Source organism: Clytia hemisphaerica, unplaced genomic scaffold, assembly GCF_902728285.1.
Source record: "Clytia hemisphaerica strain Z4C2 unplaced genomic scaffold, Clytia hemisphaerica genome assembly, whole genome shotgun sequence".
In the NCBI taxonomy this organism is placed as follows: Eukaryota; Metazoa; Cnidaria; class Hydrozoa; order Leptothecata; family Clytiidae; genus Clytia; species Clytia hemisphaerica.
Genome location: NW_027103748.1, coordinates 80,440 through 105,559, shown reverse-complemented (window position 1 = coordinate 105,559; position 25,120 = coordinate 80,440). Strand labels below are relative to the sequence as shown.

The following is a 25,120-nucleotide window of genomic DNA, read 5'->3' as shown; positions in this document are numbered from 1 at the left end:
TAGTCTAACAAAGTGTAAGGAGAAATAAAAGTTAGAAAATGATTCAACCCCATTTCATATTTACTCAAATAAGTAGAAACATTGGTTAAATTTTTCCAATTGTTTTAAAGCAGATGGAGTTCCTTCCCTTTCAGGGAAGCCGCATATCTGAATGTCTTTTTGATATGCATTCAAAAGGGACTTTTCAATATAACTCTTCAATCCATCATGGTTCTGAGAACTAATTGATTGATGAAAATATACATTAAGGAAAATTATTTTGGCGAGCAGCAAAAATCTTGAAAATTTTTATTATCGGCGAGAACTAATTTTGGCGAATGACAGGCTAAATCTGCCCTATTTTGCCTTATTTTGAACAGTTTTGATGAATTTTAGAGGTTTTTTTTGGCAAAATGCAAAATGCCAAGAAGAACTTAGCAATCCTTGAAAAAGAAAGTCGTTATCAAAACGATATCACGAAACCTAAAAATTCAGGCTGAACCAGAAACCTCGTGCGTCAGGCATATGGCCATTTTCAAAAATGTTAACCATAAATTTGAAGAAATCTCACGCCACGTCACTTAAGACAACAATTATTAATTATAAGGCAATAGCAATAAACATCAATCAATAGAAATTGCACATCCTCATTACTTTAAAGGCTCTATGGTCATGTTTTCTTTTTTTGTACTGTGGCTATTTTGGTATTTCAAAGTTCTTAGTTTTAGTGCTTTTAATGGTCACGTTTTCAAAATAAAAGTGTAACGTGTGATTTGGTAATCTCCTATTCACCTCTAGTTCAGTAGCGTGGTGGCAGGGGGCTCCAGCAAAGGTCTTTCAAAAAGAGCGCCGAAATAAAAATACATAGGACGCAAAAAGACTCCTCTGATTATTAATTACGCGGCCGCTTTGCTCTTTTACACCTTAGATATAGGGGGCCGTCCATATAGTGCGTACGCAAAGATTTTCCACAAATTTGGCCCCCTCCCCCTTGTACGCAGAGAACAATAGAAATGATGTCATTTAAACAATTGATGTACGCTTTTGCTAAACCCTCCTCTTCCCCCTCTACTGCGTACGTACTATATGGATGACCCCTAGTAGTTTTCGACCAAAAAAAGAGAAAATACTCCAAAATTTTCATGCTCACTTCGCCCTTGCTATTTTTAAAAAGATTTTGCTTTTCATAGGGGGCTGGGCGCCAAAAATCAAAAAATTCTAAAATTGCTTCCCCGGTTCGCCCGAATTTTAGTTGACCCACCACGCTACTGCTCTAGTTTTTGAAATCATTCTGGGAGCAATACACAAACTATTATTATAAACTATATATGTTCAGTCTCTCCTCAAAAAAGACGACGCATTGGCATTAGATAGCTTCTTTCTGCCGACAAATTACATGAATAACTGAATCATTACTTCAAACGGCATTTAGATTTGCATCACATTTAAATGTTGTTATTTCAAACACTGTTCTATGTAACGACGTTGATAAAACCTTGGTGACACAAGACCCGCAATGGTTTTTTATCCATTTCGAGAAGAAATAAGATTAAGAGTGTACTCCACAGTCAAGTCACGCGATTTTATTCCAATCCAACGCTAAAGCTCCCAATGTCTAGTCTAGAAGCACGAATTCCTGGGTAATCTGGTATTCCTTTGCCAGATTCGCGTCCATTTTCCTATCAGAAATGAAATGATAAGAATGGTAGTCGGTCTTTGATGTATGTCGCATCGCAATCCTGGGGTCGGGTTCTCAGCCGCTCAGTCATTGTCTTCAAAGATCGATGTTTATTCAAGATGTGTGTGATAACTCGCGGTACTCCTCTACATATATAACATACTGCGTAAACGAAAAGAGTGCTGGAGGAGTGGTTCTTGTCAAAATTCGTGAGAGTGGTCCGGTTGTCTGTACTGTACACAAACCCAATATCTACGGCTAATTTCAAAATTCATTACGCTACGATAATCGTGAGATACACTCTGGTACAGAGTAGTGGTCCGGTGAAATTCCGTAAATTCAAACCAGATGCCGGAAATTTTCCAGATCTTTACCGGATAAAGAAATTTGTGTGGAAAAGTTTTCATTCTTAGTGGTGTGGCGGAAAGTGATGGTTCGTGCGCGCAACCGCCTTAATGAAAATTCCAATTATGGTGTTTATGGCGCACGATTAAATCATTTAAAACTGCTGACCATGCAAAACAATCGGAATTAGAGCGCCAATTTTTCAAAATTAACTAAAATGTAAAACAGTCGGCCAAAAGCAAAGAATAGCAAGGTTTTTATTTTTTATTTTCGATATTCGAGTTTTTGTTTATGATAAGGTATTGAAAGGAACCTGTTATATTGATGTTTTTTTTTTTCAACTGCAAGTAGTTTTTTTGTTCTTTTGAATTTTTGTGCTTTTCTTCAAACTCAAAGTGCTCTGCTCGTTCTACTTTTCTTCTAACTTGAACTAACTTTATTTATAGGCTGGGCACTGACATGATGCTACTTCTAGCCAAGGTTCTAAGCTAATGGTATAATTTTGGCATCATTAGAAATGTATGTGTGCTACACGTATATTTTATTTTTAAGACTTGTGCAGTCAAAAAAATGGGATTTTTGCTTGGAATATTGCATGATGCATTTTACTAAAATTTTTAGCAGAGTTTCCAAATCAAAAATGGCAAGAGCAGAAGTATCTTGAATACCTGAATGGTTTTTATTTCGCTGGAGTATTTACAGAATACTAGTCCTGGGTCACCAATAAGTTGTGTTCACGTCATTTCCAGCCCCAAAATGTGAGTCGGTCAGGTCAAAAGGCTGGCTACAGTACGCTAAATCTACAAATTTTTTTGAATAATATCCAGACGATCTCAATCGAACGGAATCGACGATCGAACCAAATCGAATGCAATCGACCGATTGAAATTCGATTGTCGGACGCAATTGAATCTCAATCGAATATTACCGCAATTTTAAGATTCGATTGATATATATTCGATTGCGTTCGATTGAATTTCAATCGGTCGACTGCGTTCAATTTGGTTAGACTGGTTCGATCGTCAATTCTGTTCGATTGAGATCGTCTGGTGGTAATATCGCTAAAAAATCCGACAAATTTTCCAACTTTCCGACTAGAAAAGGGTTGGATTTTTAAGATAAAAATTGAATCAGTCGGAGGACACGAACACAACTTATTGGTGACCCAGGCCCCTGTCACTGCAATCGAATATTACCGTGATTTTCTCGATTGATTCGATTGCGTTCGATTAGTGCCTGGATTTGATTGATTTGATTGTGTTTGATTGATTGGATTGCGTTCGATTGACTAATGTATTCGATTGATTCGATTGATTCGACTACGTTCGGTTGGCTTAGGCATTCGACTGGTTCGACTAATACACCGTTTAGGAGTCTCGCTATCTTCACGGTACTCCATTGCAGAGGCCGGTAAAAATGGTAGGTAAAAATGCGCACTTTAGTACTGTGAAAGGTTAGAGGAATGTAAACATTGTGATTTTTTTTCTCTCCTTTCAAGAGAATGATTTAGATATTTGAACATGATATCAATGATAATTTTATAAGTCTCTCCTGAAAATTTCACAAAAATTCATCAAGAGGAAAAGGAAGTTATGATTAAAAGGAGTTCTTTACCTACCGTTTTTCTGCTATGTTTCCTTATGAGAACCAGATGTTTACCTACCGTTTTTTTACGGAGGAGAGTGAATTTTCTGTGGTCGCTAAAATCAAAACAATGGAAAATTGGATTGACGCGTGCGCAGTCGACACTCCTAAACGGTGTATTGATTTTGTTGATTAACGTTGATTCTTGTCAACATTTGAAGAGTTAAACAAGATGATATGAATCATTTTAGCCTGGATTCTAGAAAATGCAGATCATGCAGGCCCACATGTTTACTGCTGGTTGTGTGTCAAAGCCCGTTCGTTGCGTTGACTTATCTATTGTATCGATACTTAACCTCCCTAATAAGAGGCGCTCAAAATTGAAAGGAATTGAGGTAAATTGGAATCTAATTTAATTGACCACCCGTCGAACGCAGTCAAACGTAATCGAACATCAATCAAACGTAATCGAATATCAATCAAATCAATCGAATTTTACCCAGAATTTTAAGTTCGATTGATATTCGATTGCGTTCGGCAATCGAATCGCAATCACTTAATTGCATTCAATTGCATTCGATTGATTCGATTGGAATTTTCGTTCGATTCCGTTCGATTAACATCGTCTGGTTTTATAGAAGTAAAACTGCTTTTTTTTCTTGCTAAAAGAGATTTTTGAAGAATTTCAACTGAGACATGATTACTGTGAGTGGTCCTAAATCCGATAGCCCTGCTTAAATCCGATGGGGTCTTTCAAAGATAGGGTGTAAACTGGATTTTGAATTTTAGAGTTTCAAAATTGTCACAATTTTTTATCAAAATTTATTATATTGTAAGACTTTTTGCGCAATTTTGAGGTCCATAAGTCAAAAATCCACTGTTTGCCCCAGGGGTATCTGATTCGCGGTAGCAGCAAAAAACGGCAAAAATGGCATTTTTTGTCCATTTTAAGACCATAAAAGGCCAGGAAATGGTCAAAATGGTTTCTAAATGGTGTCTTGTACTAATATTCAACACAAAAAGACAAAATAACCCCAGCGAGATCGCTCAATGTTTCAATTTCAGGCTAAAAAGGCCGATTTTCTCGGATTCTGGGTAGCAAAATGCATGAAAGCAGCATTTTTGAGGGCCCACAACTTTTAAACTTTTTAAGGTACACACTTGAAATTTTCAGCAATGAAACACTTCAGAGAAAGCTCCAGGAAAAATCAAACTAGAGCTTTCAAATATTTCCTATAAATCCATAATGGCGCCCTAGAAATTGAGTTTTCATGCGAAATGCCAATTTTTCAAGCTAAAACTTGGTTTTCTCTGGCTAAAATCTCAAAAATGGTTTCAAATGGTGTCCTGAAATCTTTGGGTGTTGAAAGTATTCAGGAAAAACTCTGGGAGAATCAAAATGGTTTGGGTTAGAAATTTGCCAAAGTCCGCCATATGGAATTGCATTTCCACTTAAAAACGCGATATTTAGAGTTAAAGTCTAATTTTCTCAGACTAAAATCTCAAAAATGGTTTCAAATAGTGTCCTGAAATATTTTGGTGTTGAAAGTATTCTGAAAATACTCTGGGAGAATCAAAATGGTTTTGGTCAGAAATTTGCCAAAGTCTGCCATTATGGTATTGCATTTCCCACTAAAACGCAATATTTAGAGTTAAAGTCTTATTTTCTCAGGCTAAAATCTCAAAAATGGTTTCAAATAGGGTCCTGAAATCTTTTGGTGTTGAAAGTATTCTGGATATACTCTGGGAGAACCAAAATGGTTTGGGTTTGAAATTTGCCTAAGTCTGCCAATATGGTATTGCATTTCCTACTAAAACGTGATATTTAGGAGTTAAAGTCTAATTTTCTCAGGCTAAAATCTCAAAAATGGTTTCAAATAGGGTTCTGAAATCTTTTGGTGTTGAAAGTATTCTGGGAACACTCAAGGAAAAATCATAGTGGTTCACAATGGTCATATATATGTCAAAGTCTGCCATTATGAATTTCATTTTTTTAGGAAGAACACTCAAGCTTACTCAAAACATTGTGTTTTAGAATGAAATACAATTCCATAATGGCAGACTTTGGCAAATTTTTGAACAAAACCATTTTGGTTTTTCCATAATATTTCCAGAATACTTTCAACACCAAAAGATTTCAGGACCCTATTTGAAACCACTTTTGAGATTTTAGCCTGAGAAAATTAGAGTTTAGCTCTAAATATTGCGTTTTAGTGGGAAATGCAATTCCATAATGGCGAACTTTGGCAAATTTCTAACCTAAACCATTTTGGTTCTCCCAGAGTATATCCAGAATACTATGAACACCAAAAGATTTCAGGACCCTATCTGAAACCATTTTTGAGATTCTAGCCTGAGAAAATTAGACTTTAACTCTAAAAATCGCATTTTAGTGGGAAATGCAATACAATAATGGCAGACTTAGGCAAATTTCTGACCCAAACCATTTTGATTCTCCCAGAATATTTTCAGAATACTTCCAAGATTAAAAGATTTCAGAACACCATTTGAAATCATTTTTTAGATTTTAGCCCAAGAAAACCAAGTTTTAGCTTGAAATATTGGCATTTAGAATGAAAACTCAATTTCTAGGGCGCCATTATGGATTTATAGGAAATATTTGAAAACTCAAGTTTGATTTTTCCTGGAGCTTTCTCTGAAGTGTTTCATTGCTGAAAATTTCAAGTGTGTACCTTAAAAAGTTTAAAAGTTGTGGGCCCTCAAAAATGCTGCTTTCATGCATTTTGCTACCCAGAATCCGAGAAAATCGGCGTTTTTAGCCTGAAATTGAAACATTGAGCAATCTCGCTGGGGTTATTTTGTCTTTTTGTGTTGAATATTAGTACAAGACATCATTTAGAAACCATTTTGACCATTTCCTGGCCTTTTATAGTCTTAAAATGGACAAAAAATGCCATTTTTGCCGTTTTTTGCTACTACCGCGAATCAGATACCCCTGGGGCAAACAGTGGATTTTTGACTTATGGACCTCAAAATTGCGCAAAAAGTCTAACAATATAATAAATTTTGATAAAAAATTGTGACAATTTTGAAAATCCAAAAAAAGTATTTTTTCATGGTTCCAGTTTACACCCTATCAAAGATAAGAAATAAAAACAAACCTTTTGCTGTGACGCAACAAAGATATATACCAAAGTGTCAACTAAACTGAGAGATTTGATACACTGAACCAATTGAACCAAAATATTAATTGCTTCCTATACAAAACATAATTTTTTATTACAAAATTGTTAACGTTTTAAACACGAGCAACGGATTCAGAATAATAGAAGAGGTAATTATTTTTACAACTCACACTTTTTTATCACATTAATTGACATCTTGACATTATAGTCATCTTGTTAGATGTTTGTTTTGAGACTTCTTATGAATACAGTTTATTGTTCAACTTGGAGAGGGAATGTTTGTAAACATAGAATTTTTTTTCATAGCAGTTATTTGGGGGGTCGGATTTAGGCCGGGCTGTCGGATTTAGGCCGGGGTGTCGGATTTAGGACCACTCACGGTAAGCGTTTTTAGAGCGTTTTGAAGCAAAATATGTAAAAATGCACCCTTATAACTAAGTGAGCTACTTCAAAAGGCTCTAATTAGCATATTTCCATGGTGCTGAAGCGATTTAGAGGGGTTAGAACTTGCTGGGATCTGTAGTTATTGCCAGAAAACCAATTTTTAGGCCTCCAGAGCCAAATGGTCTAGAAGACCCCATTTTGAATTTTTAAAAAAAGTGAAAAGCTTGAAATTTATTTTGCTTTTAAAAAGATTTTAGGCGGCAATTAAAAGTATGTTGCGTTCGGGTCGTCCGACCGACTGTCTATTTACAAGAAAACCCGATTCAGAAAGTCGGTAAAATTGTCGTTTTTTTGGGCGCTCATCGCAGGTTTGGATCTTTCCCATAATGGCGCAAAATTCAGCAACGCGGTAGGGCCAATACTCTGGGGGCCAAAAATAAGGGCCGCTTCAAGGTTAACACATACGCGCGCACATTTAGTTTGGCAAATTAAAGATGGCGGCATAAGATTCTGTTGATTGCTGACTTGATTCATCGGGATTTACATACATACATACTTACATACATACTTACAAGATCTTAAAAATCCAACAAAATTTACTACCGACCAACCGACCGACTGGATTTGAAGATGTTTTAAGACCCGAATGAAACATATTTTTGATTGCTGCCTTATATATTAAGAACTTCCAGGGCTCCGAATGGGGTTCTAGGCCCCCCCCCTACAAATTTAGGTTCCCCCACTTTTCAGTAAGGTTCAGGTCCCAGCAAAGAAAAATAATTCGGCACCACATTATTTTGATTTCAATATGTTATATATTTTAAATATTCCTTCTTTTTGTGGTGTGTGTGTGTGTGTGAATATTTAAAAACAGAACATTAAAACCAACCAAAAAAATATTTTTACAATTTTTAAAGGGGAACTCAACAAATTTGTCATTTTCATTTTCTTCCTGATTTTTGGTAATAAGTATAAAAATGAGAAAGAAAGTCTGATCTCTCAAATAAAAATCATGAAAAATCTCTCTTAACTTCAGTAAAAAGTATGTTAAAAAAATCACCCCTTTTTTTAAAAAAAAGATTGTCTTCTCTTTGGATTTATGACATCATATGTGTATTCAGAAAACAGAACAAATTCAGTTATGACTGCAGTTATGTTTTCAGAGTTCTGTTTTTAATAAGAAATAAATACATAGAAAAGTATTCCTGGTAAATTGTGGGTGATTTAGCTGAATAACAATAAAAAATCCAACAAGAAACACAAAAATTTAGTCACAAACCCTCTACTGAAAGGCCAGTCTTCACTGATTTTTAGCCTGAGAAGATAAAAAACCAGCCAAAACACTAAAATATTCTGAGTCAGCAAAATTTAAAAGTCAAATATCTCAAGATCTAGATATGCAATCTCAACAAACTATAACTTTAATCGACAGTACTCATTGAGGAGCTTCTGTTGAAAATGGTTTTAACCCCTCATTCATCTTTAAAAATTGCTGACGTCAGCAATAAAAACTGTCATTTTTAAGCAATTTTGGTCATTTTCTTGGGATGTGGTTGACAAAATTTTACAAATGACCCCATTTTAGACATCTACTCTTCGAGCTTTATCAGATGGAACACTCAAAATAAATCAATTTAAAACTTTAAAATTGACGTTTCTAAGGGCTCGCTACCTAAAAAGACCCCTCTCATTCTTTGGGCCCAGTTGGGTCATAGCTTTTTTTGCCCAAGAGGAAAAAAAAGACCAATTTCAATTTTGGAAAGCTGATAAAATTATCTTTCCAACGGTATATAGAAACCTTTTATAATAATTTTTTCTAGGTTGACCCTATTTTAGACGAAATTCTACTGGACTATACACAGGCCTGACTATTATACAGCTAAGTCATAAAACAGCTAAAAGTGCATCTTTTTTATTTGATAAATAATTTCATTTTAGAAGAGGGGAGCCTCTTTTTAAAAGCTCATTAAACAAACTTTAAGAGTGAAAGGAGAGTTGCAACCTTGAAATTTTGAAATTTATCATTGAAACAAACCATTTCAGCATTAAGGATAGAAACGAAAAAATCCAAAATTTGTTGAGTTCCCCTTTAATTATTGTGATTAGGCCCCAGAACTTTAGTGCAGCCCCCCCCTGAATTTAGAAAATTAGACAGCTCCCACCCACTTTTAGGCCGATTTTAAATTTACACCCCCCCCCCAAATAAGTGGGGGGGGAGCCATGACTTCCATCTTAAAATGTCTCGTTTAGAGTATATATACTGGCATGATTTCAACCAAGTATAGTTATTTTGTTGTTTCTTCATAAAATCTAGTACAACAAACAAAAAAGTGGGATTTGCAATAATTTTGACATATTTACAGGCTTGAAAAGACCATAAAATTAATTTTTTGTATGTTGTGGGAATCAGAGTACCCCCAGGGGGTTTGGCCAATTTTGGACTTCTTAATTGCGCAGAATGCCTCACAATAGGTTAAATTTTCACAAAAAAAATCACTACATCTTTGAATTTTTTGACTTTGCCCCAAAAATAACTGTTGATGCCCTTCCATATCAAGAAGTATTTCGTATTTTTGAAGGAAAATCACTAAAACTGTTGTATTTCCTTAGGAAAATTACCAAAAACTCTCTAATGAATTGTATTTATCAAAGAAAATTACCAAAAGCAATCTCTTTCCAAGGAAAATAACTAAACATATAATCTCTTTTATTTTTCAAAGAAAATAAGAGGTATTTCTAAAACCAATTTTTTGTATTTTTGAAGGAAGATCACCAAAATTAACAAAACTAATCTTTCATATTCATCAAGGAAAATTACTGTAAGCAATCTCTTGTATTCCTCAAGGAAAATTACTTAACATAATCTCTTTTTTATTTTTTAAAGAAGATACTTAATGAAGAAGAAAGAAAACCAAGGGCAATCTCTTGCTTTTGTCAAGAGGTATTTCTGAAAACAACCTCTTGTATTTTTGAAGGAAAATCACTTTAAAACTATCTTTTTTTCTCTGAGAAAAACTATCAAGCTAATCTTTCATATTCATCAAGGAAAATTACCAAAAGCAATCTGTTGTATTTTCCAAGGAAAATAACTTGAGGACAATCTGTTATTTTTGTGAAGGGATCATTCTGATAGCAATCTGTTGTATTTTTGAAGGAAAATCACTTAAAACAATCTCTTTTATTTCCTATGGAAAAGTATCAAAACATTATTAGATAGTTATGTAGGAAAATAACCCTTGGCAATGTCAAGGGATATTTTCTCTTTCTCTTGTGTTTTTGAAGGAAAATTATTAAAAGTGTTCTCTTCTATATAAAATTGTTGTAACAATCTTAATTGTATTTATTAAGAAAAATTACCAGAAGCAATCCCTTTTATTTTTCAAAGAAAATAACCAAGGGCGATATCTGTTTATTTGAAAGAAAATTACCAATCTGTCATTCGAAGGGGCGTTTATTTAAGTCAAGAAGCTGTACCGAAGAATCTTACGAGGGATAACTTATGATAATTATAAATAGTGTTACCTTTTGGTGATTATCAATACATTTAAGTTTTCCCTCATAAGATTCTTCGTCACAGCTTCTTGATTCAAATCAACGCCCCTCCTAGAGGGGAGGCCTTTATTAGAGTTTAAACGAAGAAGCATTTATTCGAAATAATACGGTCTAAGCCACTTTTGAAAATTCAAAAAAGTTCAAAACCTTCAAATTTACATTAAGACATGTTCGTTATTCAGTCTGTTTGTTATACCATATTTTAGTTTTTTCTGATTTTTTTGCACAATGATGTCAGCAAATGGCAATACCCAAAATGTGACAGAGCACAATTTTCGAGAAGCAATTTTTTAGTTAAATTCGGGCTGACAACTGCCTAAATATGTATTTTTTGGACTTTGCATTAAAGTAAGTATTTCTGAAATTTTGCACCAAGACAGTAGTTTACCCTTGGCGATATCACTTAATTTTGCACAATGCTGATTCTCGATTTTCAAAAAAATATTATTTTGGGCAAATTTGGGCCAAAAAGTGCCTAAAAATATGGTTCTTTGTGAAATTATCTCATGAGTTGCTCTTTTCGGACTGTTTGCTTTTAAAAAGACACAGAGCAATTGGCTCCCTAAAAAGTGACTGAAACTGTTTTTTACTGGAAATTTTTTTTGCTTAAAAATCTGATTTTCTCATTTGGGAAAATTCCCTTTTGTTATTTTTTGGGACGGTGAGCATTTCTCACGATTGGCTTGGTATTTCTTCATGATTTCTTAGTTTGTATTTTCTTAGTATTGTTTCCATTTTTCTTTTCTTTGTTTACTTTATTTTAATGTTTTTTGAACTTTTATCTATACCCGAACAATTTTAATTTGTCAATGTCAATTGACAAAAAGTCCACCTTAATACGAATTGGAATCTTTGGAAATAGTTTCGGCATCATTGATGGCGTTATTGTCACCTGATTGTCATCATTCTTTGAAGTACAAAAATTTCTCAAACTTTTTTTCAGTTTCATTTTCGATGCTCAAACTTTGTGAGTGTACTAGTACGCAACATATATTTTTGGGGTGCATGGTCAATTTTTACAACAAGTGATACAGACCTTGTAAAAGTTTTGATTTTCAAGGTTAAAGAACTGCCAAAAGTCACTTAATAACTTATTTCTGACATACCTAGTGTGCACGTTGTTGATTCATTTCCAGTTTTTTTTGTTCTTCGAGTTAACAAACTTAGAATTATAACCTTTTTTAGATGAGAACTTTTTAAAAAGATGACTTACCATGCTCGAAATGTTTTACTGGAGAAAGGAGAGGAACTTGGTTTTCAATTGGCTGGTCAACATCCTTGCTTGGTTCGTTCAGTTCAAGCATGGAGAACACAACGCATGGCTCACCTCAAATGTGGAGATGAAATTCTTGAAGTCAACTTTGTCAATGTTTCCAGATTTCCTGCTAAAGATGTTTATGAGCTTATCATGCAGAAAATACCTCATGGGAAAGTCATATTAGTTGTCAGAACTTTGCATTTTCAGAATTTACTCAATGGCACTGGTTTTTCAGTGGAAAACAACTCGTTTGGTCGTTTTGGTTCAATGAGAAGACTGCCGCAAAGAAGTATGGGAAAAGTGATCGGGAATCGAAGAGATAGCTTGAACATTCAAATATCCACTTCCGATTCAGCCTTACTACCTGGTCGGTTGGACTTGAACAGTGTAGATATTTATCAAAGTGCATTACGCAATGTCAAAGCTTCGGTTTATTACGGATATGTTTGCTATTTGTTTAGCGAGACGCTGAAGAGTGATGGCGTCATCCCTATCTTAGCAGACGAAACATTTTCACGATATTCCAGTTATGCAGCGAAAAGTAACTCTACATCTCTGATTATTATTGTCATCACCACAGACGGTGTTAGTTTTTACGATTTACTTGGTAAGAAGATCATTACTTATCCTTTGTACAACGTTGTGTTCCATAAAACGTTCGTTGACGAGAATACAGATTGTTTTTGTATCGTCAACCGGATCTTTACGAAACAACAATCGAAAGAAGGCCGCTTTTATGAGCTCCATATGCTTCGAATCAATAAAAGTTTGTCAAATCATGACACTCACCAGAAATTATCACACTTGTTCAACATCCCGTGTTCAGATCAGCCGGAACTTTGCAATCGATTCCCTCAATCCTCTTCTGAAGTTATTCGACATTTAAGAAAAGTCTTATTGGATAGGTATGAACTATTTGTCCTTTTTGTAGTGTTTGCCATATCAAAATATTAACTAGGAAATAGCTAGAAATGTGTGCGGCTTTTTAGGTAATAGGAATTGTACACTAATAATGTATTTATGTATGTAATAGTTTATTTCATGTTGACGAAAAGGTAGCGACAAAGGCTAATAAAAGTCAACGCTACTTTTACAATTAAAAAAAAGCTAATGTTTTGTTGGCAGCTCATCGCCGCTGCTACTGAGGCTAGATATTGACAGCTTTTGAAATCACCATCACATTCGGAGTTCCATTTCTTAGCTTTTTTGCACATCTCTCTGAATTTTCTTCTTTCATTAATGGTGAAATCATCGGTGATGCTTAGATGATATCCAAACCCCTTCAACTTTTTTAGGTTGCTCATGATTCTTTCTTTTTCTTCTTCACTTTGTAAATTCACCTTTATCGGACACGGTTTCCTCGGCCCATTTTCATGTTCGAACCCAATACGATGTTGATGCGTTGGTTTGATGTCGCGGATGCCGATATCTTTGAGCAGATCCTCAATTTCCTTTTTGTCCTCTTCTTGATCTTTTTTTTTTCGTTTCTTCAATTTGTTCAGGGAGTTTATGAATTATGATGTTTCTTTTCCTTGATTCGATATCTCGTTTTTCTCTCCTCTCCTCTTCTTTTTGTTCCGCAACAACAGATTTAAGATTTTCCTTGTGTGCTTTTGTTATATCAGCGTAGGTTTTACGTGATGACTCTTTCATAAAATCTTTTGTTTGTTGTATTTCTTCTTTTATCATTTTCCTTGTTTTGTCTCTAAGTTGTTCATCTTTTCTGTAGGATTTTGTCGATGTCGTTGTCGATGACTTCTCGGTTTTTTAGTTGTTGATTGAATTTTTTGATTTTGTTGTCTTTCTTAGCAATCTCCTATTGCATCATATGGTACGTGTTTTCTCCGATTTTACTTTTTAGGGATCTCGTACACAATTGTGCGGGGTTCGAAATAGCGGTCAGACATCGGACATTGTCCGACCCAATTTTCCCCATGTCTGACCCAAAATTGATCATTTCTAAGCCAAAAACAACCCCTATCGGACATTTTGTCCGACCCAGTTGAAATCGTTATTTCGAGCCATGTTGTGTCACAGTGACATACATATTGATTATTATACGTGGAAGCGAAGATTTGGAGTTGGTAAAGTGGCAATTGTGTGCACTCATAATGTACCTTACGTTGACAGCTACGGCATTTGAGTCGATTTTGATCTTCGTCATCAATACAAGGGTGCATGTTGCAGTTGTGTTTGCAGCTTCAATTGGTGGATCTTGGGTGTTTTTGTCGCGATTTTTGTTCATATTTAGCGAATTTTGATGCTTCTTCGAGTTTCCACCATATTTTGAAGTGCGATGCAAAACACGTGTTAACTAAGTGACGTCAAATAAAAAACTGAAATAAGGGTCAAAGGGGTCAAAGAGAAAAAAATGTGCATTAAGAGCCGCGATTTTTTATAAGTCAAAGACTAGATATACATGAAACCTTATAATCAAAATATTTCTTGGATAAATAAATAGCAAGAGTGACTTGTTTCTTCATATTCCTCTTTCTTAGGAACCTTTTGAAGCAGCATAACTTCATTGAAAAAACATCTTCTCCAACTGAAGCTTCAGAAATGAATGAAACGGTAAGTTATTTGAGAGAAACTTGTTATTAAATAGTTCACTGCCGGTACATTGCTTTTGAGCAGGTACCTCCAGTGTATAGAAAGAAGGCCGATTAATCCCATCGACTCTTTGTAAAGAGAGTACATTTAAAGCCGGAGTACATAATATTATTCGATATTAATGCTATTAAATTTTTCTTTTATGTATTTCTAGTGCGTACAGAAAAAATCTAAAGGTTAGTATCATATTTTATATTGGAGACATCTCTGATTAGATAAGTTAATTTACCGTATTCAATTGATTTTACTTAAGGGCTCTGACCATAGTCAGAAAATTGATTTTAGTATCTGAAACATAAAAGTTATGTTTTAGATTCTTTAACACTTTTAACAAAGAATTGCCTTTATAAATTGCTTTTTAATCAAATCCCTTAAGAGTAATTAAGAACTTGATTGCAAAAATGACGTTATGAACTTTAAAAAGACGTTAATAATATGTTGCATCACCTTCTTTTATAAAAAGTGCTAAGTTTTAATGGGTAATTAACCTTTTTGTTTCGAACTTTTTTCAAACTGTCCGCAAAGAATTGAACTATTTTAAATTTTGCGGAAAATTTTTCTAAAAAGATGTGTCAAAAGTTATGACTGTTTTTTTAGGCAAAATCCAGATGAAAAATTGATGAAAAACCACTATTTTGAAGATTTCGAGACAAAGAAGCATTTACAAAAATTTTCCGCAAAAAATTTTATTGTTCGGTAAAAGATACACCATTTACTGCGAAAAAATTTTCAAAATGTTTTTTCTTCGCCGAAACTAAGCTCTTCAAAGTTGAAATACTCTTCCTCGCAAAAGTCTTCATTTTCTTCTTCATCAAACTTTTTCAATGCAATTTTTGAATTTTCAGATTCAGGAATAGTTTGTCTAATAGAAAATGTATAACATGCTATAGTTTTGTTGGTTACATCAGTCAGAAAACACATTTTAAACACGGCAATTATGAAAAATTCACTATGGTCAGAGCCCTTAAACCTTCTTCCATGCTATGGACCTCCCTGATCCACCATATAAAGTCCTTCATTTTGTTGCTATGTTTGCTACGGTAGGAAAGAGGTTATCTAAAAGTCAGAGGGATCTTTAGGGGATCTTTAGGGAACTTGAGTCATATAAGTTATGGAAAATCTTCCGGTCTGCCTTCTTCTCAAAAATTATTGTTTGTTTCTCCTCCATAAACGTTCTCCTCCCTTGAATCTGCTTGAATGAGGTTGTACAGCTGTGCAAGGAACATACAATCCCTTCATATTGAATAAAACTCCAGCTAGAGGTTACTTCCTCTCATTTATATTCCCACGTGGTGAAGCAATAAAAAGGGTTTATCAATCTCTATTAAATTATTTACAAATATACTCAAAGGTAGCTTCATTCTTTTTAAAACGATACTTATTTGATGTATGATTGAAAAAAATGTTCATTTTGTTTTGAGTTTGAGTTGTGTTTGAGTTGTGCCATGAGAGAAGAGTTGAAGTGAAGAGATTTGTTTTTGTGATGAAGGTTTCATGAGAAGGCTTTCACATGGCTTTATTTGACGAAATCAGTTTGTTGCAAGAAGTTGAAAAACTTTTGAAAGAAATCCGTGCAGAAATCAAGTATGCAGAGAATGTGCATTACCACAGATCTTTCTCTAGCACAAGCACAATTCAAAAATTCAACGATGATGTTTCGGTAGAAAATAAAAGCAACAAGTCTGTCCACTCCATTTCCAATGATAGTGATGAAGGTGCTTATTTTTTCGCACAAACTTTCTAAAATAGTCGGGTCTTGTATTCTGTTGAATATTGATTTATTTATTATCTTGTGTTGTTTTGTGACCCCGGCTAGCTGTTTAACGTCATAAAACGCTATTTAATTGAATAAAAGCAGGTTTTTGAACCTGTCAACCGAGGGGGAGGTAATCATTTGAGGGGGGGATATGAATTGAAACTTTTATAATTACTTTCATCAAAATTGTAAAGTATAAATTGTATTTTGTTTAGTTTTCCTGGATAACGCAAATGAGCAGCATTTGGAACAAAAGCCACTGAAAGAGAATCCCGTCAAAGAATGGGGCGATTCGTTCGATAATCTGGTGAATGATATAATTGGCATGGAATATTTCACGGTATATATATGCAGCACCTGACCCCGAGAATGTAGTAATGTAGAATGCAGGTTTCTCATTTTTTTAATATTGTAGCTAATCTAATAGTTCAACTTCATAAAAAGTTGTTTCAGAGTATACTGTTACATCTTACTGATTATTTCTGGACAAAATTTTAACTTGAATTAATTTTTACCAACGAAAATCTGAATGGAAGTTGATTGGATACTACCCGAATTGAGACATTTTTCAAATAATAGAATTTCTATCCCAATTTGGACTTAAGTAGAAATTTTTGAACCCGCGTTGTTACATTATTCACATATTTCAACACAAAATTTTTTTCAACCTACAAAATTAAAACAACTTTCTTGTCTCTTTTTTTGTCCTTTCTTAAAAGAAAGGAAAAGTAAAATTACTTTTCCTTATTTGTAGCACGATAAAATTAATATCTTTGTTAATTTTGTGTCAGAGTATACAGGTATACGGACCCCAAAAACCATGGTACCCCAAAAGCAGCTGTATTTCTAAAGTATGAATTTCACCGAAATTCGTGAAATTCCATTCTCAACAACCGAATCTTTTCACCTACATTCTGGGGGTTAAAAAGTGAAAAAACCCTATTTTCAGAATAACACAATGCTCGATTTAGAGTATTGTTTTGGCATAAAATATTTCTAAAATTTGCTGTTAGAGTTAAAATCCAATTGGAAAAATATCAACATTTTACTATTACTAGATATAAAGCCATAAAACTGGGCGCTATAACGAAAATGGGAGTCAACTTCAAAGACCAAAAAAATTGGCCTATCTATCAAAAGTAATTAAACTAACCCCTGGAAAAGGATTTTGGGAGTTAAAAATTTCGTTGAAAACATTCAAAATCTTTTAAAATGCAAATCTACATCTTTCAGGTCTGATTCAAATTTCACCTACATTCTCGGGGTCAGGTGCTGTACTCTCTCCTTCTTTTGCACTAGCCGTCTATACTTTAGTGACATTTATTGCATTTGTTTGAATACAATAATAAGTTTATGTCATCTTCAGAGTTTTTTTTTCAGTGTCATGAAAACGATGAAAGGAAATTACACTGAAAGCTTTATTTTTCTTTTCTCTCTGTGTATTTATCTTTTTATTTTGTTTTTATTGTACTTTTCTCACAAAGTAACATTCGAATGAAATCACAACACGTTCGATGAAAGAACGCTGTAAAAAATATTAAAAACTCAATTTTGAAGAAATTGGCGCCTCTTCGAGAGTGTTTTTAACGATTAATTGCTCTCTAAAGGGTGCAATTTGTATATGTAATCACATGATAACGAGTGCAATTTGAAAATAATTGCACGAGTGATTTTTGTTGTTGTTAATTCTCACAAAATTAATTATAAACGTTCGATGAAAAAGGATGCAATCGACGATTAATTGCTCTCTTTGAAGGTGCGCCAAATTAGAAAAAATAACTCATCGTGCGATTAACAAAACTTAAACTGTTTCAATAAAAGACCAATGGGCTCTCTGTCTTCAAATTCTACATTCATTAAATTGGGAGAACATCACTGTATGAAGGGATGCTTTGTAGTATAGTTTGTAGTATTCATTTTCCTAATTGTATTGTATTATCTTGTTTCATGTATTCAACTCACTCACTCATTTCTGTTCACATAATACAGGAATTTCTGAAGAAAGAATTCAGTGAAGAAAACATACAATTCTGGAAAGCTTGTAACCATTTCAAGACATTCAACTTTCAATGTCAAGCCCAAGTAATTTACTTTTCATAATAACCTTTAATTCAAAGTTTGCAATTTTTACCAAGAGAGAAATGCACTTCTAAATCTGTACAATGCTTTCAGATTTTTGGCAATTTTCCTCTACTTGCCCTACAGCTTGAATTCAAATGACCTTATCTTTGTACTAGATGGAAGATTAAAGCGGGATAATTGGTCAAGTTGTCAATTCTGAATATATATATATGTCCTGGTCATTTGCTCATTTATACTTTGTCTCTATTTATAGATGGTAGAAAGTGCACGATCGATATACACTACTTTCCTATCTCGCGATGCACCAAGTCTGGTCAATGTGAATCAAAGTGTAGTGGAGAATTTGGAGAAATACTTGGATGAACCAAAGAGAAGCATGTTTGACCAGCCTCAAGAGCAGGTTCGATACATTATTTTTCTCTCAACAGTTTGACTAATTTGATTTGATCCTAAAGAGCATGATTCAGTCCTTAGAAAGTGAGGATCCATTGTAATCCATCCTCAACGGTAAGAAATTGAAAGACTCTTTACTGACACTAGAAAAAAAGACACCGCGATGTATGGTGCAAGTTATAAGTCTATGAATTTGTTTTGCACTCCAGGTCTTTCAACTGATGAAATTCGACAGCTACAAACGGTTCTTGAAGTCGGACAAGTACAAAGAGTTGTTGGAGCAGGAGAAAAACAAGGTAAGTGAGACACAGCTAAATATCGCTTATGTAGGAGCTTACAATATATTTAGGAAAAGAGATACACCGAAACCGGTTCGAACCACATAAGTCATTTGTCAGTGATTATTATTGGTATCCATAATTCTGCATATTTGATGTACAAAATAAATTATTAAAAAGTTGATCTTATACTTCTATACGGCACAGGTGTGTCTTTTATTTTAAATTCTTTTTATAAGAAAACTTCATCTAAGAATATCATGAATTTTCTATAAAAGTGCAATCCATTTAAAAACATAGATAAAAAGATTGAAGCGATTTTACTAGTTTCCTATAAAGGATGTAACCCTTGTTGTCGAAATATAGGCCTTTATTAAACAGGTACTCTGATAAAATAATTGTTTCAGGAGTTTTTAATTGCAATGCATCGTATCACATTGAGATAGAGTACTATATCCGGTAATGTTATTCCAGAATAATACTTTTAGCAACGGGCGCATCATATCCTTGGCTATTAGCTAGTTAAGCAGATAAGTTTTATCTAAAATTCAGAAGCAAAAAGTGCCAACCAAAGTAAACCAAAGATTATCACAAATTATAATACCAAATGGTAGGTAGCAACAAAAAGAATGTACACAAGAGACATATCATCTTCTATCATTTCGAATTTAATTTCTTTACTTTCTGCAGATAGCATGGAAAGACTACAACGTGAAGGACCGCAACCAATTCAATATTTTCAGCAAAGGTGAGTTTTCATCACAGTCTCAACGTCCTGTCCAATGAAATGTTTCATACAACAACAAAGTATCAAAATTATCCTCTACCTGCCTTTATGTGTTCTTTCAGATAAACAATTTGTCAAGTCGAATGCTTTGGATGATTGTTTCGATGCACAAAAACCGCAGGTAGACGATATGTTTTTTACATATTTTTATGTTGTATGTATGCTTTTGATTGCTCACATCTCACTTCTTTTGAATTGGGCAAACCAAATAAAAACTATACTTTAAACCATACCCTATGAGCAAACCATGAATATAGCAGCTCATTCGGCTCCTTTTCACGTTGTACTTTTTTTCAACCACGTGATGTCTGCTGCTATGTTTTATCGAGCACCCTTTACAATTTTGCTATTAGTTATGGGATGGACTGCACGGCAAAAATAAATTCTTACGCGTCATTTTCCCCGATGGAACGTCGACCATCATTTCAGCGGAAGAAGGCTCCACATTGAAAGATTGTTTGGGTGATCTTTGCCGTTCGAAGAAGATTTTATTGTCGTCTTATGATGTTACTGTTGGTTGCCCTAGAAAGGTACCTTTTCTTGCAATATCTTTGTACGCCTGTTTATTGCGTTACTCAGAATTATTGTATCTTTTATAATCACACGTTGAAATGTACGAAGCGATGTAGTTAGAAAGATGATATCGAGAATACCACTACTAGACAGTCAACTTTCTCGTTACTTTCCTCACCTTTTTTCATTTTACTTTCCAGGTTGTTGGACTAGATGAAGAAGTATCTTGCTTGAAAGAAAATGTCATCTTCTTTGAGAAACGAACGTTATTCAGGTAAATTTCTTACTCACTATTGAAAATAAGTCATTCATAATGTTCTGAATTTGGATCAACTCCCCAAGTGGATAATTTAGATAAAAAAGGTGACGACTAGAAATTTCTTTTTTGCAGCCATTAAGAACAGAATAGAATACGGAAAGGCTTGGTGGGCGAATTACCGCCTTATCTCTTCATACTCTATTTTATCAAAGTTGTTTCTACTGTGATTTTTTATTTTAAGAAGGAGGATAGTTACAAAAGATGGATAGATAAATAGATGTTTTGATGATCTACATTTCGTTGTTTAGGTTTGAGCTACCGAATGGACGATCTGTCGGCATCAAATCTAACCTAACCAAATCATGCTTCCAAGTTCTCGAACCCATTATGAAGAAAAATGGTTTTGATATCAATGAATATTCCTTCCATTTTGTGAGTAGGCCGTTTATTCCTTCCGTCTCAATTTGTAATTTTAACTCGTTTAACGGTGAAGTTCCTTGGTAGATCGTGAATACTAATGGAACCTTTTGGTTCATTTATAGTTTGGTGAAAAATCATCGATACCACTCGACTCTAAAGTGTCCGTCGCTGATGGTAAACGGTTGCAAGCAAGGAAGATTTATAAGAAAACAGGTACATGTCTTGAAAAAGAAGGCACCGTCGTTTTGAAATGATTCCACTTTCTGCACTAAGATTCTACTGACTTTTTCCGGGAATTTTCCTCTATTTTTTCTGGGATAACTGTTTAAAGGTAAGGAAAATCTAACTTTCCGAAACTCATTTTTCAATCCCCGGAGTTCTGATCTTTTTCTGCTAGAAAAGTGACAGTGGAATTTTAGTGGGAGCAGTGGAATCTTGTGCAAAACGACGGTTTAATCTTTTGCGATATGTTTTCAATGAAGTTAGGCTGTAGCTATTATCTTTTCAAGGTGTATTGTTTAAGAGAATAGAGACAATAAAACATTGCAAGAAGGAATTACCACACATTTATCATAAATAACCTTGAAGTTTCCATGACAACACCAACATTCTTTTGTAAATATACTTCTTTGTTTTTGTGCTTTCAGAAAAAGAAGTGCCGGAGGGAACGGTCAACAAAACATTCGACTCGCGAGCATCACTTCGACGTTTCCGTTCCAGTAGTTTGAACAGAGATGAGAGAAACCAGCAAGTAACGCGAACCATCGGTAATGAAGTCAAACAGATGTTTACCAGCAAGGGAAAACAAGCAGAGAAAGATGCTTTTGGTAAGGAATCATTCCCAAGAAAGTGTTCTCAAGATGCCAAAAGTTTGACGAGAAAGCGCCGAAACACTGTTTTCTTATAATCATCCCGAAAGTCTCGATCACAATTTTTTTAGCTAGCGCCCCTGAATCTGAAACAATTTACATTAATTTTTTGGAAAGTTTATCATCTTCTAAATTGATTTTTTAAGATTTTCAGCTTTTCAGATCAGGAATTTTGTGCAAAACATGAAAATCTTAATGTGTCATTCTTTTGTTAACTACCTGATTAGTTAGAGTTGGGAAAAAAATAGAAAATATAAATAGAAAATATAATAGCCGCATTCTTTTTCACCGTTCAAAACACATAATTAGTTCGAGCTGTTAACATTTTAAATTTTGAATTTTATTTTAGCCTTGATGGAAGCATTGCAACGTTCAAACGATGACAGATTTGACGATCAGCGAGGCTTACTTCCAGCTGATTTAAAACTTCCAGAATTTCTTAAAGGTCCTCCAGACAAAGGAAATCAGATCTCAGTCGATAAAGAGGAATCCACCGGTTGAAACCGTGAATGAATCGGATTCGAAAGCTGTGCATAAATGTAGATAGTCGAGAAAACTTTGTAAATCTTCGTGACGCTCATTTCTACTAATAAAAAAAATGTAAACTATTTTCTAAAGATTATTTTTTCTATATGCATTTTCAATGATTGGAAGTTTCTTAATGAATGGTGTGGATTTTTTAGAATTTCTTCACTTACGTGTACATATTGTAAAGTCAAATTTTTACTACAAATTTACTTTTATCTTATCAGCGACTTTTTATTTTAAAATGACCTGAATCAAGGACCACTGTCAAATGTAGATATAGAATGGTTTTTTAGGGGTTTATTCTTTAGCTAAAGCACTGTATTTCACAAGGGCAATTGTTTTATTTTTTATACAATGTATTATATATTTTAGTCAGGGTCTTTTTAAAATACGACTATACCTTACTATAATGGAATAATTATGTTCCAATCGAGAATTAAAGTAGAAAATTTTCTTTTGGATAATGCTTGACTAACAAAGTTCCCTCTTACGATTCAGCTAAAGGTAGATCGTCGATGTTCATCCTAAGATCCGGTTTCTGACCAAACTATAGATCCCAGCCTAAATAATTAGCTAATTCGAGCCTTTGGATACTGAAGTTCTAAAGGAGTGGCCCAATTAAGCCCGAATGGCTAGATAGGCCTTTAAGCTTTCTGCAGCAAAGAAAAGTGAAAATTTTGTGCCGATGGATCGGAGCGCGAGATAAAAAAAAGTAGGCGGCTAACGCTATTTCGCATCTCTCAAAAAAGTGAAATTACTTGTTGTCGCCTCGGGTAAGTTATGGCATGTCTTAAAATTACCATAATTTTTAGATCGCATTAGCCGACAGAAAACAACCAAACAAATGACTGAACATGAAGAGTACTATGATGTAGTTTCTAACCTGATGTGCAACCTAATTGATTTTTGCGAAAAACCGTGAAAACTGATTATGACGTCATAATCGATGACGTCATGAAAACTAAAAATTGAATTTCTCAAGAATGGTTTATCCAATTGTCTTCAAACTTTAACCAAAGTTGTATCTCACTAAAGTCGATCATTTAAAAAAAAAACTTTTTTCGAAATTCTGATTACGTCAGCAAAAAATAGGATTTTTTCTTTTTTCCTAATTTCTGCTGACGTCAAGAAAATTTTGAAAAAATTCATTTTTCAAATGATCGACTTAAGTGAAAGGTGAGATCAACGATGTAAAAATAATAGATAACCAAATTGCCTTGATTCTCAAAAAACATCCGTGTTACGGTTGTAAAAATATTAATGACATTTTGCATCGTAAAAAGTGCAATTAAATAAAAACTTGCTTCATTTGCAACCTTCTATTGGACAGAATCGATCACGTGATGTATATTTTTCCAAAATTTGGGTTAGAAAAAGTGTAGGCAGCCTCACAGAAGGAATTTTTTAATTAGATATTATTGTTCTATAAACATTCATCTGTTTATTTTGTATCATGCAACCTCAATGCACTTTTCATACGTGAGATATCGCATTTCAAATCGCACATATATTTTTCAGATAACAGCATTTTATGAGCGTTTATTTTATCCAGATGAAGATTAAGTGGTATCAGGCCGATCCGTAGTCAATTTGTCTAAAGATTGGTACCTTTATCTTTTGAAAAATTTTTTTGATTGTTTTCGCTTATCCTAGACCATATTCGCTGTTCTCAAGAACTGATCAGTGAGATGCAGAAGATAAGTGAGTGGCCTCATTAATGGAAAATGTCCTCAATGTCCTTCAACCCTGATCCTTCTGAACAGGCAGTTGAAGTGTAACTTTACCCGGAGGTTAAATCCAGCTGATCGCCCAGAAATCTATATATCTATATATTAATACGCTAAAACGTGTGTGTTTACAACGTTTTGTAAAAAGTTTTCGAAAATCTAACAAGGCTCTACAAAGCCTCCTCTTCATGGCGTTGAACCATCATCTTTTTGCACCTTATGCAGATTTCCTATCACTAGACCAACTTTGATACCCCAAGTTATTATTTTCTATACAGCAAGTTTGGAGCTTGATGGGTTAAAATCAACCTTGTTCCCAAATTTTATTTGTCATTTTAAAGAATTCTTATTCAGATGCTCTTTAAAACTTTCTGTTTACAATAGCGGCTCTCTATCACTTTCAAAACTTTTCAAAGACTTTCAAAGTCACCCTCGAATGTCCAACCACGATGGCTAGCCACGATGGCTAAGAAGATCTAAAATATAATTTTTCTAAGCCATTTACTTAATTGTGGTTAAAAATTGCAATGCAATGTTATCTTTTTTCTCTTTTATTTCCTAAAATCAAAATCATATCATCAATCGGCTACCGTGAAAAGCCTTGGAAAACCACAGGTCAAAATCATATATTCCGACGAATCGAGATTCTATTCATTGCGCAATCAACGAAGACAAAAGTAACCATGACGACCATCCAAGATCTTGGATGAAGTTCAAAGTTGATATTTTTATTCCCGTCGTTGAAAACACAACTAAAAAGTATCATCATTTCTTTTTAAAAAGAGTCAGTGATAGAGAATCATAACATAAAGTCAGTCTATTATTTCGATTCAATTAAAAGTGACATTTCCATAATTAATAGCTCAGTAATTACTGTTATACATTTGGGGATCATGTAAAAGATTTTTTTCGAAAGAACTCACTTCGATTACACTTGAGTTAGGCTTTGAAAGCCTGGCAGACAGGCGGCTA

General features: G+C 34.2%; 1 protein-coding gene across 2 annotated transcripts; it reads left to right on the top strand.

The window, feature by feature from the left end:
- Positions 1–11,329: 11,329 nt before the first annotated feature.
- Positions 11,330–22,501, top strand: LOC136805392 (regulator of G-protein signaling 14-like). Of its 2 annotated transcripts, none has more exons than XM_067061965.1 (15): positions 11,330–12,831; positions 14,425–14,497; positions 14,691–14,712; positions 16,508–16,632; positions 18,282–18,374; positions 18,628–18,774; positions 18,977–19,063; positions 19,736–19,793; positions 19,895–19,953; positions 20,186–20,362; positions 20,546–20,619; positions 20,913–21,036; positions 21,147–21,237; positions 21,672–21,851; positions 22,243–22,501. In XM_067061965.1, exons 1-15 carry the CDS (start codon positions 11,873–11,875, stop codon positions 22,392–22,394), a joined length of 2,421 nt encoding a protein of 806 aa, XP_066918066.1. In that variant the 5' UTR covers positions 11,330–11,872; the 3' UTR covers positions 22,395–22,501. The 2 variants fall into 2 exon arrangements, with proteins under 2 accessions (XP_066918066.1, XP_066918067.1); XM_067061966.1 differs by having other exon boundaries at positions 18,977–19,067; positions 19,740–19,793.
- The last annotated feature ends 2,619 nt before the right edge of the window (positions 22,502–25,120 follow it).